Genomic DNA, 13,312 nt, shown 5'->3' on the forward strand with positions numbered 1-13,312 from the left:
GGCACTGCAGCTATGCCGCTGTAGCATCGTAGTGTAGATAATTCCTCTATGGACGGAAGGGGTTTTTCCATCAGGGAAGGTAACCCAGCCCTCCGAGAGGCGGTAGCTAGGTCAACGGAAGCATCTTTGGAGCAGAGGGGCTGATTCTGGACAGCAGAGCCAGTGTGCACGGGCAGAGTCTTGTGTCTTGCTATTGAAAGAGCTGGTGAAGTGACTGGGGCAGTGGGGGCCCGTTCGCAGGAGCGGGGATGGAATGTTTGGACCAAAAGGATCTAGGAAAGTGCCATGGCAGTTGGGACGGCACAGGAACCATGTGGTCCGGGAAGGAAGAGAAGGTTAATAGGTTGCAGGGTGAAGCATGTGAAAACTGTGTCAGGGGTGTGATGCTGAGCTGGACCGATGGAAAGGGGGAGCGTGACTGAATCAGGAAGGAAAGTGAGAGCAGAGAAAGAAGCCCAGATGGTGAGACACTCTGAAAAGATAGCGGGCTCTCACTGCACTGAGACTGGTAAGGTCCTTTCACTAGGACCAGGGTCTCGGCCCTCATAGTTCCCCCTTGGAGTTCCTTTCCTAGGGAGCACGCTCATCAGCTCCTCTGAGAAGTCTCTCTCCTCAGAAGTTTCTTCCCTTCTAGGGCCTCCTGAGTGAACCCTCAGGTGACAGACACTCACTATCAAGCACAGCAGGATTTTCTAGAGTAGCCACAGCTTTTATGAACTGTTGGTCTATTCCACTCTTGCGCTGTGTTGCTGGACTATGAATCAGCCAATCCATTAATCATAGGACAATCACTGCTCACAATGGCTTGAAGGTCTGTAGCTTCCAGGAACGGGATCCTGTCAACCAGTAAAGGAACGCTGCCTTCACCAGCAGCACTGACAGAGATCCCTACAACCAGTGACCCTCAAAGTTTTCTTTCTGAAAAATCGCTCGGTGCAACTGTGATGCTGGCAGACCAGGTGCCAGCTCATGCCAAGGCCCTGAGGTCTCAACTGAACACTGACAAATGCATCGCTGGAAACCAGTCTGGTTCACCTGCATGTTAGTATTGTTAAAATAGGTATCAGATTTATAGAAATGTGTTTGGTCTTTATGAAATGCTTGTGAGTTGCTGCGTGCATTAATCTCACTCTATAGCCTGTGTTATAAGTTAGTATTTACATGTTTGCTCTGAAACTGTAAACTCCCAGTCAGGAGAGAAGCATTACCAAATGTGAAATAATAGTTTTCCACAAGAGGTGTCATCTCCTGCCCAAGAGAAGACCCATGTGCACCAGACAAGCCACTGTGGAACACCAGAGGACAAAAAACTTTGCTGATTGCTCCTCCCACACCCAGGAAGAGGAGATGTGAAGGTGGACTCATCCCATCAGCTTGAACTTGGGTGGGGGAAGAAGAAACTGTACCTAGCTATGCTGCTTGGACTCTGAGGGGCAAAGATTTCTAAGCATAAGCAATATGGGGTGCATGCCCTGCTTCATCCCCTGGGGTTGGTACTGATGTTCCTGAGTCACTCCAGACCCAAGCTGTCAAAGTCAACAACGTTACTGGATTTCATGAGAATTTGCAGGGAGAGAGTTCCTTCCGCATTAGCTCAGCCTCGGGCCTCCCGTCACCACCACCTTATGTGTGGGGTTTATAAACTCCCAACAGATTCAGCTGCTTCCTGTAGTATCTCTTCTTCCTCCCTTGCATTTAAAATCAGCTCATCTCCAACAGCTCACTGTGGTGCTCTGCAAAGCCTTTGTAGCTGGACCCTATTGGAACTGGATCAACCTCTAATGTCCTCCCTTCCAGGGATCTTAGATCTGCTTCCAAAACTACATTACTCCACCACCTGGAATCTGTGAGAACACAAGGCACTGCAGTTCCTTCCAGCAAGAGTGCCAAGGGGTCACGTTTGTACCTACCATAGTGCCCCTAGAAGGCAACACCTGGCTCAACACATGTTGCTAGTGCTTAGGCAGGATAGCACGAGTTCAGGACTAGATCACCAGCCCTCCGGCTGTGGTTTTCTTTTCTTTGGTTGGTTTGCAGTAAATGTCATAGCCTGTGTGTGTTTGGTCTAACCTTCACACTCCTGTCCCATCCTACACTCTGCTCCCTGTGTCCCCATAACACCTCCCACAATCCCAAACTCCACAGAACACCGCCCCATATCTGCAACCCATGTCCCCATAACACCCCCATACCAGCAATCCCTGTGCCCCAACACCCCCAACCCCAATATCCCCACAATCCCCCCATACCCGCAACCCCAATATCCCCACAACTCCCTCAACCCCAGTATCCCCATAGCAGCAATCCCTGTGCCCCAACACCCCCAACCCCAGTATCCCCACAACACCCGCATACCCGCAACCCCAGTATCCCCATAGCAGCAATCCCTGTGCCCCAACACCCCCAACCCCAGTATCCCCACAATCCCCCCATACCCGCAATCCCAGTATCCCCATAGCGGCAATCCCTGTACCCCAACCCCAGTATCCCCACAACTCCCTCAACCCCAGTATCCCCAAACCGGCAATCCCTGTGCCCCCATACCCGCAACCCCAGTATCCCCATACCAGCAATCCCTGTGCCCCAACACCCCCAACTCCAGTATCCCCACAACCCCCCATACCCCCAACCCCAGTATCCCAACTCCCCCAACCCCCCCACAACTCCCCCAACCCCAGTATCCCCACAACTCCCCCATACCCGCAACCCCAGTATCCCCATAGCAGCAATCCCTGTGTCCCAACCCCAGTATCCCCACAACTCCCCCATACCCGCAACCCCATAGCAGCAATCCCTGTGTCCCAACCCCAGTATCCCCACCACACCCCCATAGCCGCAACCCCAGTATCCCCACAACTCCCCCAACCCCAGTATCCCCATAGCGGCAATCCCTGTGCCCCAACACCCCCAACCCCAGTATCCCCACAACACCCGCATACCCGCAATCCCAGTATCCCCATAGCAGCAATCCCTGTGTCCCAACCCCAGTATCCCCACCACACCCCCATAGCCGCAACCCCTGTGCCCCGAGTCCAGGCCACTCCCCTCCTCCCCATCCGAGGCCCCGGCGCTCCACAGTGTCTCCGGGACGGCGTCCCCAGCCCCGCCCGGGCTCCCGGGCTCCCCCGCTCCCCCGCTCCCGACCACGTGCAGCCACCAGCCCCAGGACGCGGCACATGCGCACTGCAGCACGTTCAGAAGCCCCGCAGCGACTCGCGAGCAGACGCCACAGGGCCGGGGGAAGGCAAAGGCAAGCGCACATGCGCATTGAGGCCACTACGCTACACCCTGAGTTTTCGACCGGGGAGACGGAGAGAGACGACAATACGCATGCGCCCCCTAGGTGCAGCCGACGCTTTGTTCTCGACTCAAGGCGTTGGTGGCTCATGCGCAATGTACCTCGCCTGAGCGTCAGCGTGCTGCGCAGGCGCACTGAGTTCCCGAGGCACTTTGTTTTCGGCGGCGCTTGTGACTTAATAAGGCGCCGCTCAGCGCGACGCGTGCGCAACGAGAGTCTCGCGCGCGGGTCTTCGCGGGCTGAAGGTTGCGCGTGCGCACGGCCAGCCGCGGGCGACGGTTGGGCATGCGCACCGGTGCCCGTCGGCGCTTTGTTCTCGACGGAGGCGGCAGCGCATGCTTGGGGCTTGAGCCGTCTGTGACGGGGGCGGTGTGCGAACGTCCACGCCGCACGGGAGCGGGCGGCGGGAGCGCAGGCGCAGTGGGCCAGGGGCTGTTGGCGGCGGCGGCGGTGTTTCCGGCTCTTCACTTCCTGCCTTGGGAGCCCCGGCGGTCGGTGCGCGGCAACCCTGTTCGCCCTCTCGGTCCCCCCGCTCGTTCGGCCGCCCCCCCGCCCCCTCTTTCCGCGGATGCAGCGCCGCGAGGACCCCGCCGCCCGGCTGGGCAGAGCCCCGGGCCCCGCCGCCCGGCCAGGGGCGCCGGGGCCCCGCCGGCCGCCCCGCGGGGGAGCCCGAGGGGCCGGGGCCCAGCCGCCGCCGCTCCTCCCGCCCGCCGCGACCGCCGCCGCCTCCCAGACCCCCGCCGCCGCGCCCACCCCGCTCCTGCCCGGGGCCACCGTCAAGATGGAGCCCGAGAACAAGTACCTGCCTGAGCTCATGGCCGAGAAGGACAGCCTGGACCCGTCCTTCACCCACGCCATGCAGCTGCTGACGGCAGGTAGCGCCGGGGAGGGGGAAGCAGGCCCGGGGAGGGGGGCGGGCAGGAGAGATGGGGGGGGCGGTCCAGATGGGGGGGGGGCGGTCCAGATGGGGGGGCCGGCTGGGACGGGGGGGGCCAGCCGGGGGGGAGCACCCGTCGGTCACCCAGGCGGCGCTGCTCCTGGGCGCCAGGCACCGGCTGGGGCGCCCGGCCCTCACCCCCCCTCCCCCCGCTGGCATGGGGCAACGGGGCTGGGAGCGGGCGAGGAGACCCGCCCTTCCCCGCGGCCGCGATCGGCGGCGGCAGGACGAGGGCCGGGGCGTCTCCGTCCCGGCCGGCCCCGCTCTTTGTTCGACGCTCAGAGCGGCTCTCCCGGCTGCGCCCCGAGCGGGGAAGGGGCCCGAGTGCCCCGCTCCTGGGAAGGGGCCCGCCCGGGCTGGGGGGGTCGGATCCCCGTGGAGCAGGGGAGCCCGGGGACTGGCTGCCATGAGGCTGTCCTGCCAGACGCTTCCCTCCCTTCGGGCCCTTCTCCTCCTCGCAACCGATTGGTCTCCGTGCCGGGAGGTGGGGCAGAGGCCAGGGTCTGGGGAGGTTTTGGGGAGAGGCTGAGCTGGGGAGGGGGACGGTCGCCTTTTTGCTCTGGGCGTGTTACAGTTTGCTCCGTAAACTGTCTCGTCTGCAGGGTTTAAGCAGTGAATGGGGAAGTTAAATCGCCACGGCGGGGGGGGGGGGGGGGGCAGTTTAATCGTTCAGCTTGCTCCTGCCATGATGTACTTTGGACGGATTGGTAGTTTTAAGATACACACATCTATGATTGTTTAAATGGCATCCAGCCCCAATGGCTAATTCGGGGATTAAACACAAACCTAGAACTTTCTTCTTTAAGAAAGTGTGATTTATCTTGGCCCTTTTCATCCTTGGGGAAGAGGAGACTAAAGAGAATGGTAGTAAACTAGTTTTTTTATGTAGTCTCTATTCCGATTCCTTTGAAACGTGGGATTGTGTGGTTTTTTTAATTCACCGCTATGAAAATCTGTGTTAGAGCTTGTTTTATGCCTCTGATGAAACTAAATGGAAATGGCATGGCAGTCTTTGTTCTGTGACTAGGCTAGCACTCTCTTTCTTTCCCCTGATCATCACTGTCCAATCGCCTGGTGGCTCGGATTTCTCCGTATCACCACAGCGCAGCTGTGCTGTAGTCACATTCAGTATCTGTATCAAGTAGACAGGGCTGTGTTGAAACACAGTTGTTGTTTTAAAAATTAGAACAAGTTAAAACGCTAACGTCTTCCTCTGCGTAACAAGGTGGAGAGGCCGTGTAAACTAACACACAAAGGATGTTATATTTATTTTAGACAAGAAAAGTAGAATTTAGCCTCTTGTTACGTCTGTTTGATTTAAAAGTGTGTTTGATACTAATGCAATTCTTTATGAACTGCATTATTAGAAAGCAGTTCTAATATGGCATTGCCAATATTAATATAGTAGATACATCACTCCTTTCAACTCCTCATGTAAAACTAGGAAACTGTGATTTAAATCTGTCATCTTCGTTGTACAAGTGATTTGATGTGGCTCAGTTCTGAATTTGTGTCTTGGTGCCACTGGTATACCTTTTGGTTTTGATAAATTAGATGTGTAGTATTCCCAAGGTAATTAAGTGGTCTTTTTTAAAACTGTCATGTTTTCCTGAAAACAGTGTTTGTAGATGAGTCTTATAATATCTTAGTCTATAACAATACTTCCAGTAACGTGCCCTTCAACCAACTGGTGTTCTCAAACAGCCTGAGGAAATATCTCTCAGAGTTGTATTAATGAAGTGAAACCTTCTGGGTGCAGTACAGATTTGCTAATTCTTGCACAGAGAATGGTGTTCTCACCACAGGTAACTCTTTAATTGCTGAGTGGGTGTACTGAGGATTTATACTAAATATTTCATTACATTTACGAGTATCTTTCCGTGTATTACAGCAAAGTGCCAGCTCTGCTATGGATTGAACTTCTCTTTCTGTTTAAAGCTTAACTACTCTAAGTGCTCTAAAATCCTCATGTTTCACTCAGATTATCTTCAAAAAGAGAAGGAGTACTTGTGGCACCTTTGAGACTAACAAATTTATTTGAGCATAAGCTTTATGCTTTATTTATGCTCAAATAAATTTGTTAGTCTCTAAGGTGCCACAAGTACTCCTTTTCTTTTTTGCGGCTACAGACTAACACGGCTGCTACTCTGAAACCTCAGATTATCTGGACATTTGCTGGGCCTCATGGCTGCAGGATAGTATAAGTGGTCCAAATTTGAGGTCAATTGAGCCAAGGGGCTCTGCTGAGTTAAGGTTGCCGTGTGTGACTTGTCCTCTTCCAGAATGTGGAGAGTGGCTAAATTTCTGAAAGCCAGGAAGTGAAGAGTTAAGGTACACACTACGCCTGTGACACACCCTTAACGCTACCCTCTTTGAGTGGTGCCCAGTTTGGCTTTGTTTGAGTGACTTTCTCAGCAATATTTACTGTACAGAATTTGCAGTTTGTACTCTAAAATTCTGTTCAATTACTCTAAGGATATCTACACAATCATAACTGAAATTTAGGTGTCCTATCATCATTCATAGTTTGGTTTGGATTACATGAGCAGATTACTAGATAGGATAATGTATAAAGGGTCTGACATTCTAGTCAGTCAAAGCTCTGAGCATAGAAACTAAATTAAATCTCATCCTGAAGCGTGTCTCTTCTAATATAGTCTGAAGTCACTGGCAAAATTTAAATACTGCAGCTGCGTTCTTGAAACCTAGTTAGTGAATAAACAAAGGTCTTCAATTTCAGTGCTATCTTGCAACTTTCACAAGATCACCCCAGTCCTGAATATATACAGTTGTCATGCTGTTGCCAAGAGACTTGAAAAAAGAGAGCTTGTGTTCAGAGCAGTTTTTTACATTGTGAAAGGATATTTATAGTCTGAGTTGTGCTTGTACAATTTCTTCAGCCACTGTAACATCTAAGGACTCATTCTCTTATAAAGTCCTCCAGTAACTTACTCTTGATGATTTGTGATGCCGAAGGATCTGAATTCTTCAAATGGATCCGGGAAAGCATATTTTACACTTCCAGAGGCTGTGTAAGATGGCTTTGACCGAGATCCTGCTTGGACTCCAGTGTCTTTTATCTTCCTTGGTTCCTAGGAGTCCTACAAAGGATAAAACATCTTAGATTTGGGCCATTTAGATCAGTCATCTCCACTGAGGTAGATATTACCCCTTTTGGCAAAGTGACTACGTAGTGTTGGACATTTGATCGGTCAAATATTGTTAAAAATGATCAAATTTTAAAGCACTAATTTTTTAGAACAGTAACAGAAAAAGAGTAAGACTTTATGGTCTCCAGTTAGCTTAACCTTACATGCTTATGCCTTGCTACAAAAAAAAGTTACTTAACTGAGTTATTTTAACTCAGAAAAACGTGGAACAATGAACTGAAGTTCTCTGGCACCATGATGCAATCAAAAAGTTAATCTGCCACCTACATCAGGGCATTCTTGCTAAAATATTTAACAATATTTGATTGTGGTCAAATAATATGCAGTCAGTTGACAAGTCAATTGAAGAGTTCAGAACATGGAACATCAGGTGCAGATCCCAAATAACCACCAAATAATCGGTTGGATTAGTTCCTCCATTTCTCCTGATCCTTCAGCACTGTGGGTGAGCGACTTGGTCCCATAGGGCCCACAGTTTCTCAGAATCTATGTCCAGTGCCATGTTCTTCTCAGCTTCCAGGTAAGTGGGTACTATTGCACTGTAACTTCACCTCGAGGAGCCTGGTTCAGACACCGTGTTTGGGGTCTTTAATATGCCCAACTCCACAGCTCTTATGTCTTATGCAGCATTTACTCGATATGGGTCCTGTGAACTTTGACAAGAGACCGTGACTGCTGCTTCCTTTCCATCCTATATGTCTTCAAAGAAAAGCAGATTTCTCTGGAGATACCTGTCGCTTCTATCCAAGTAGCTGAGAATCAGTAGTACTGCCTGATGAGGAGTCAGTCTCTCTCTCAGGAGCTGGTAGCACAGTGCTTTTATGTCTCATCCCCAGCTGATGCTGTGTTGATGTTGTGTCCTCCCTCCAAGTGATGTAAGGGCCTTTCACGATTTGATGGGCAGAATGGCTGTCGCTGTTGTCAGATGGAAACAGGTTTAAAAAGGTGTGTTCATGGTAGAAGCCTTGGCCGTTTTTCTTGTCGCTGTCATCAAAGCTATACCTAGCAGCTAAGGTCTTGTCTACATGGTGCGGTAGTGCATGTCAGCATGAATTCTGATGCACACCATATTGCATGCTGACTGGGCTGTGCAGACCCTGCTGGCACACAATAGGCCAGTTAGTGCACGACATAGTGGCATGCCCCTAAGGAAACCTTTTGAGTTGCTATTTCTGCTGATGGTGTCCATTTTGAAAAGAATTATGGTGTTTCACAATCACCTGATGAAATGTTTCTTTAAAGGGTACAAATTTGTATCCTCCCATTTGAAAATCTGCTGATCCTCTGGACTTTAATTTGGTGTTTCCAAAGCTTATGGAAAGACCCATTGAACCTTTGAGTTCTGTTTTGTTAAATTCTTGTACTGGGCCCATCCCAGTGGTATGAGGGCCTTCCAGAATGAGATGTTAATCTTTTGTTTAGTGTCCTGTTGCATGTGATTCCCCCTTCATTGAGCTGGCGCACTCTCTCGCGCTCGCTCTCTCACTCAAAGTGTCATCTCTGTCCACAGCTAGGACGATGTCAGGGTTGTAGACCAGGGGTCTCAAACACACGGGCCGCATGTGGCCCAAAGAGTTATTTCCTGTGGCCCGCCATAGCTCCCCACACCCTTGAGCCTACCTCCCAGTGCTTGCTGCTGCCAAACATTCCAGGAGGGGAAGAGGCTGGGCAGGGATTTGGGGAAAGGGTTGGAATAGGGGCAGGGAGGGGGTGGAGTTGGGACAGGGACTTTGGGATGGGGCGGGCAGGGCCAGGGCCTCATGGAAAGGGTGGAGTGGGGACAGGGAAGGGAGGGGCTTTTGTATCTTTGAATGAAAAGTTGTCAGTGATGCTGCCCTCAGGCCAGTGTACTAGTCCTCATGTGGCCCTCATGGTGATTTGAGTTTGAGATCCCTGTTTTAGACCCTGATGATTGACTTACCATATACAGTATTTCACAAAGGTGCTTCGGCTTCTAGCCACATTTCTGACCAAGACTGTACCATGATTTCATCTCTGTCTGTTGCACTACCTTTCTTTCCCCACCACACTATAATTGGCTAGCTATAAAATCTACAAATTAAGACTAAAAGCTAGGGTCATGTGTTTAAAGCCAAAAAAGTTTTTCCAGCTGTGATGACTTGACAGGATTGAAAAGCCCTGTTGACTCTTGAGGGGCAGGTTAACATGTTTGAAGATTGTTAGATAGCCATGTTGTAGCTCAGGCTTCCCCCAGGGTGCAACACGGTCAATTAATGTGCCTCCAAATGTGATGGTCTTCATTTTAACAAGTGTTAAATTGGCTTTTCAGTCCTGTTAGGACAACTTGATTGAGCTAATACAAAATTGAAAGCCACATATTTAGGGCTTCTGAAAGTTGCACCGGTTTAATTAAAGATGTAATTGGAAACCAATTTAATTAAACCGGCACAAACTCCTTTGTGAACACATTAATTTTGGTTTATTTTAAATTTATTAGGGATTAGTTTAGGATAGACTGAAATAAGCAACTGTTAAACCAAAATAAGTTTAGCTAAATTCAATTAAAGTCTTACCCTTATGTAAAATGGTGCAGCTTTGGTGCAACTTTCGTGTGCAGACAAGACTTGACCTAATTCCCAGTGGTTGCCTCCTTGAAATGGGAGTGTTTGAAGAACTAATGCGTTTTGGGACTGGTTCCTCTGGGGCAGTAGGAGCTTTCAGGTGGGTGCTTTGTTTGACTCAGAGATGAAGTTTGTATTATGGCAGAGCAACAGCCCTGCCATGGTTAAGATTAAGATGAGGTTTCTGTTTAAATCTCTGCTCGTCTAAGACCGTGTCTAAACTTAAAACACTGCAACAGCCCAGGTACAGATGCACCTCTGTAGCCCTTGAGTGTAGACACTCATTACAGCAACAGGGTTTTTTTCCCATTGCCGTGGTTAATCAACCTCCCCGAAAGGCAGTAGCTAGATCAGAGGTGGACAAACTACCGCCTGCAGGCCACATCCGGCCTGCGGGACCGTCTTGCCTGGCCCCTGAGCTCCTGGCCAAGTCCCTGGCCCCTCCACCTGTGTCCCCCCTCCCCGCAGCTACGCCTGCCCACTTCCCAGGCTTTCCAATAAGCCTGTCCTGCCTCTCTGAGCAGCCTGGTAAGGGAAAGGGGGGTGTTGGATAAGGGGCAGGAGGTCCTGGAGGGGCAGTCAGGGGACGGGGGATGTGGTTGGATGGGGCAGAGGTTTGGGGAGGGGGGTCGCAGTCAGGAGACAGGGAGTTGGGGGGCGTTGGATAGGGAGCAGGGGGGTTGGATGGGGTGGGGGTTTGGGAGGTGCGGGGGGGTTGGATTGGGGGTTGGGGGGGCAGTTAGGAGACAAGGAGTGGGGGTTGGATGGGTCAGGGGGTCTGTCGGGGCGGGAGTGTGGATAGAGGGCAGGGCAGATGGGGGACAGGGAGCAGGGGGGTTGGATGGGGGTGGAGTCCCGGGGGGTAGTTAGGGGCGGTCAGGGGATAAGGAGCAGGATGGGTTGGAGATTCTGAGGGAGGCAGGAAGTGGGAGGAGGTGGATGGGGGCAAGGGGCCAGGCTGTTTGCAGAGGCATAGCCTCCATACTGTTTCACAACCCCGATGTGGCCCTTGGGCCAAAAAGTTTGCCCACCCCTGAGCTAGATAGATGGAAGAATTCTTCCATTGACCTGGTGCTTTCTACACTGGGGTTGGCTTAACTGTATTGCTAAGGGGTGTTGATTTTTCACACTCCTGCCTGATGTAGCTCTGTCAACCTAACTTTTCATTGTAGACTCAGCCTTTAGTCTTCTAAAGTTTATGATTGCTCAGATTGCCTTGATGTGGTGTGCTTCATGAGGGTGCAGGAGTTCTGTTAGGGGTCCAAACTTAGGGCTATTTGACCAAAGTGTTCATGAGAACTTTATTTGGAAAAGATTTTGCTTCGCTAGTTTAGCATGGCACAAGCCTCTTGTGCTAAATGACAAGCTAAAAGGCATTACACTGAGCATGCATGTTACAGAGGAGTTACAGGATTGTTAACCTCTGAAGTTTCACACCAGCTTGTTAGCTCATGGGTATAAGCAGTTGTCCTTTGAATCTGACTCACGCAGCCAGTGTCAGTTGAAGTCCCACCAGAAAATTGGAAGAGGTTGGAAGGCATATTGGTCATATGTCAGGTTTTTGGTTTTTTTTACTTTGAGAGAAGATAATCAAAAAAAATTTTTTTAAAGGATGCAAATATTTACTGGCAGGGGACGGGTATTTTAGGGAATGGGGTCGTCTGAGCTCCTCTGCCTACCCCACCTTATGTGAGCTGGGTTCTGGGGTTCCAGTCCCCAACCCCACTTCTTGCCTTCAAGTGTATATGTTTGTATGTACCAGGTTGGGTGGGGGCTTGCCCATCTATGAGGGTCTGACCCATTCCACTTACCTGTACTTGCCCTCTGCTCAAACCACTAAGCCTACTCCCCAGACAGAATACCACACTTGTAAAATTTAACAACCACTTCATTCCCTTTTACAGCCCCTTCATGCTTGCACAAAGGGTACCATTTAAACCTATATTTTCCCCTACCCTTCATTAAATCCACGAACTGCTTTCATATCCCACCTGACTACTGACAGTACCCATGGCAAGAAGACTCCAGTGCTCTGCTACTGACATAACTTACGCAATTCAGTATTGAAATGATGCAGACTGGAACCTCAAGGTACATATGCACCTGGGAACTCAGACTCTAATTTCTTCATGACAGTCAGAGCTCTTTTAAACTACTCCAGTTTAGTCCTGCACCATTTAATACAGCTACACGTAACACAGTGAAAGCTGCTGGAATCCATGCAAATAATTCCCAGTGGCTATTGCTAGCTCCATGGGGGGTGGAGTTAAGGTTGTGTGGGCGTTTGCCTTTACTCTGTATTTCCTGGTTTTCAGAGGTTTCTTTTGTGAAACTCAGCATTTTGGAAGGGTACAAACTATGACCAGGCAACCTTAACACTTCACTGACAAAGTTCTTTGCCATATTTAATTCATGAGGTTTGAAAGAAAGGAAGGGACACATCACACATGGCATATTGTATTTTAAGCATTCATGCTCACTGTCAATTGAGGTGACTTGTGTCGTAATCCACCATTCCGTTTCCTTATTACGAACCAACAACGTCCTTCATTCTTCTAAAGCCCTAGATTTTGGGTAGAGACACAAACAGGCAAGACTAGATGGGCTGCCCTTTTCTTTTTTTTAATACATCCAAATTTTGTTGCCACATAGTTATAAATGTACATATATTTATAGAGAATTTAGGGCACTATAGCCTGTCATGATGCAACTGAATATAAAGTGTCATTTCAGTTTGAGGAACAAAAATTATAATATTTTTATCTTGTCTAGAAATTGAAAAAATTCAGAAGGGTGAGACAAAGAAGGATGAGGAAGAGAACTACTTGGATTTGTTTTCCCACAAGAACATGAAACTGAAGGAACGTGTTCTGATACCTGTCAAACAGTATCCCAAGGTGAGGGCCAGAAAATAACTGACCAAGTCTCTCTGATCTACCTGTAAACATAATAAAATCTTGTATGCTATGCTTAGTGAGCGGTGTCTTTCTCAGAATGTCATGAGTTATGCTAGAGTGGTGCTCTAATTTCTGTGGAATTTCTCCTATGCAAATTTGCAGTATCTAAGTTTTGGATTTCTAGAATGTCAGGATAAAAATGTAAGTGTCAATGAGTAATTCTGCTTTTTCATTACCAGGGTAGAGTTTCTTCTTTAGCTCTCTTCATGCTTAAAAATTAAGACTCCCTCTAACTCTTAAGAATTGCTGTCCATAAAATGGTTGGAGTCTAGTATTAGAATTAAATAGACTAAGTGAATTAATTTAGAATGAATTGCTGGCAAAATAAAACATCTAAAAAGAGCACGCCTACCAGTTGCTAATTTTTT

The 13,312-nt window shown here is 49.5% G+C and overlaps 1 protein-coding gene across 2 annotated transcripts in view; it reads left to right on the top strand.

The window, feature by feature from the left end:
* Nucleotides 1-3,496: 3,496 nt before the first annotated feature.
* Nucleotides 3,497-13,312, top strand: part of KHDRBS1 (KH RNA binding domain containing, signal transduction associated 1) — a 29,842-nt gene continuing 20,026 nt past the window's right edge. For both annotated transcript variants that reach the window (XM_073317564.1, XM_073317563.1), the window contains exons 1-2: nucleotides 3,497-4,173; nucleotides 12,760-12,884. In XM_073317564.1, the coding sequence (XP_073173665.1) occupies nucleotides 3,867-4,173; nucleotides 12,760-12,884 (432 nt within the window). In that variant the 5' untranslated portion in view covers nucleotides 3,497-3,866. The remainder of the gene's footprint in view (nucleotides 4,174-12,759; nucleotides 12,885-13,312) is intronic.

This window comes from Lepidochelys kempii, chromosome 19 (genome assembly GCF_965140265.1).
Source record: "Lepidochelys kempii isolate rLepKem1 chromosome 19, rLepKem1.hap2, whole genome shotgun sequence".
Taxonomy (NCBI): Eukaryota; Metazoa; Chordata; order Testudines; family Cheloniidae; genus Lepidochelys; species Lepidochelys kempii.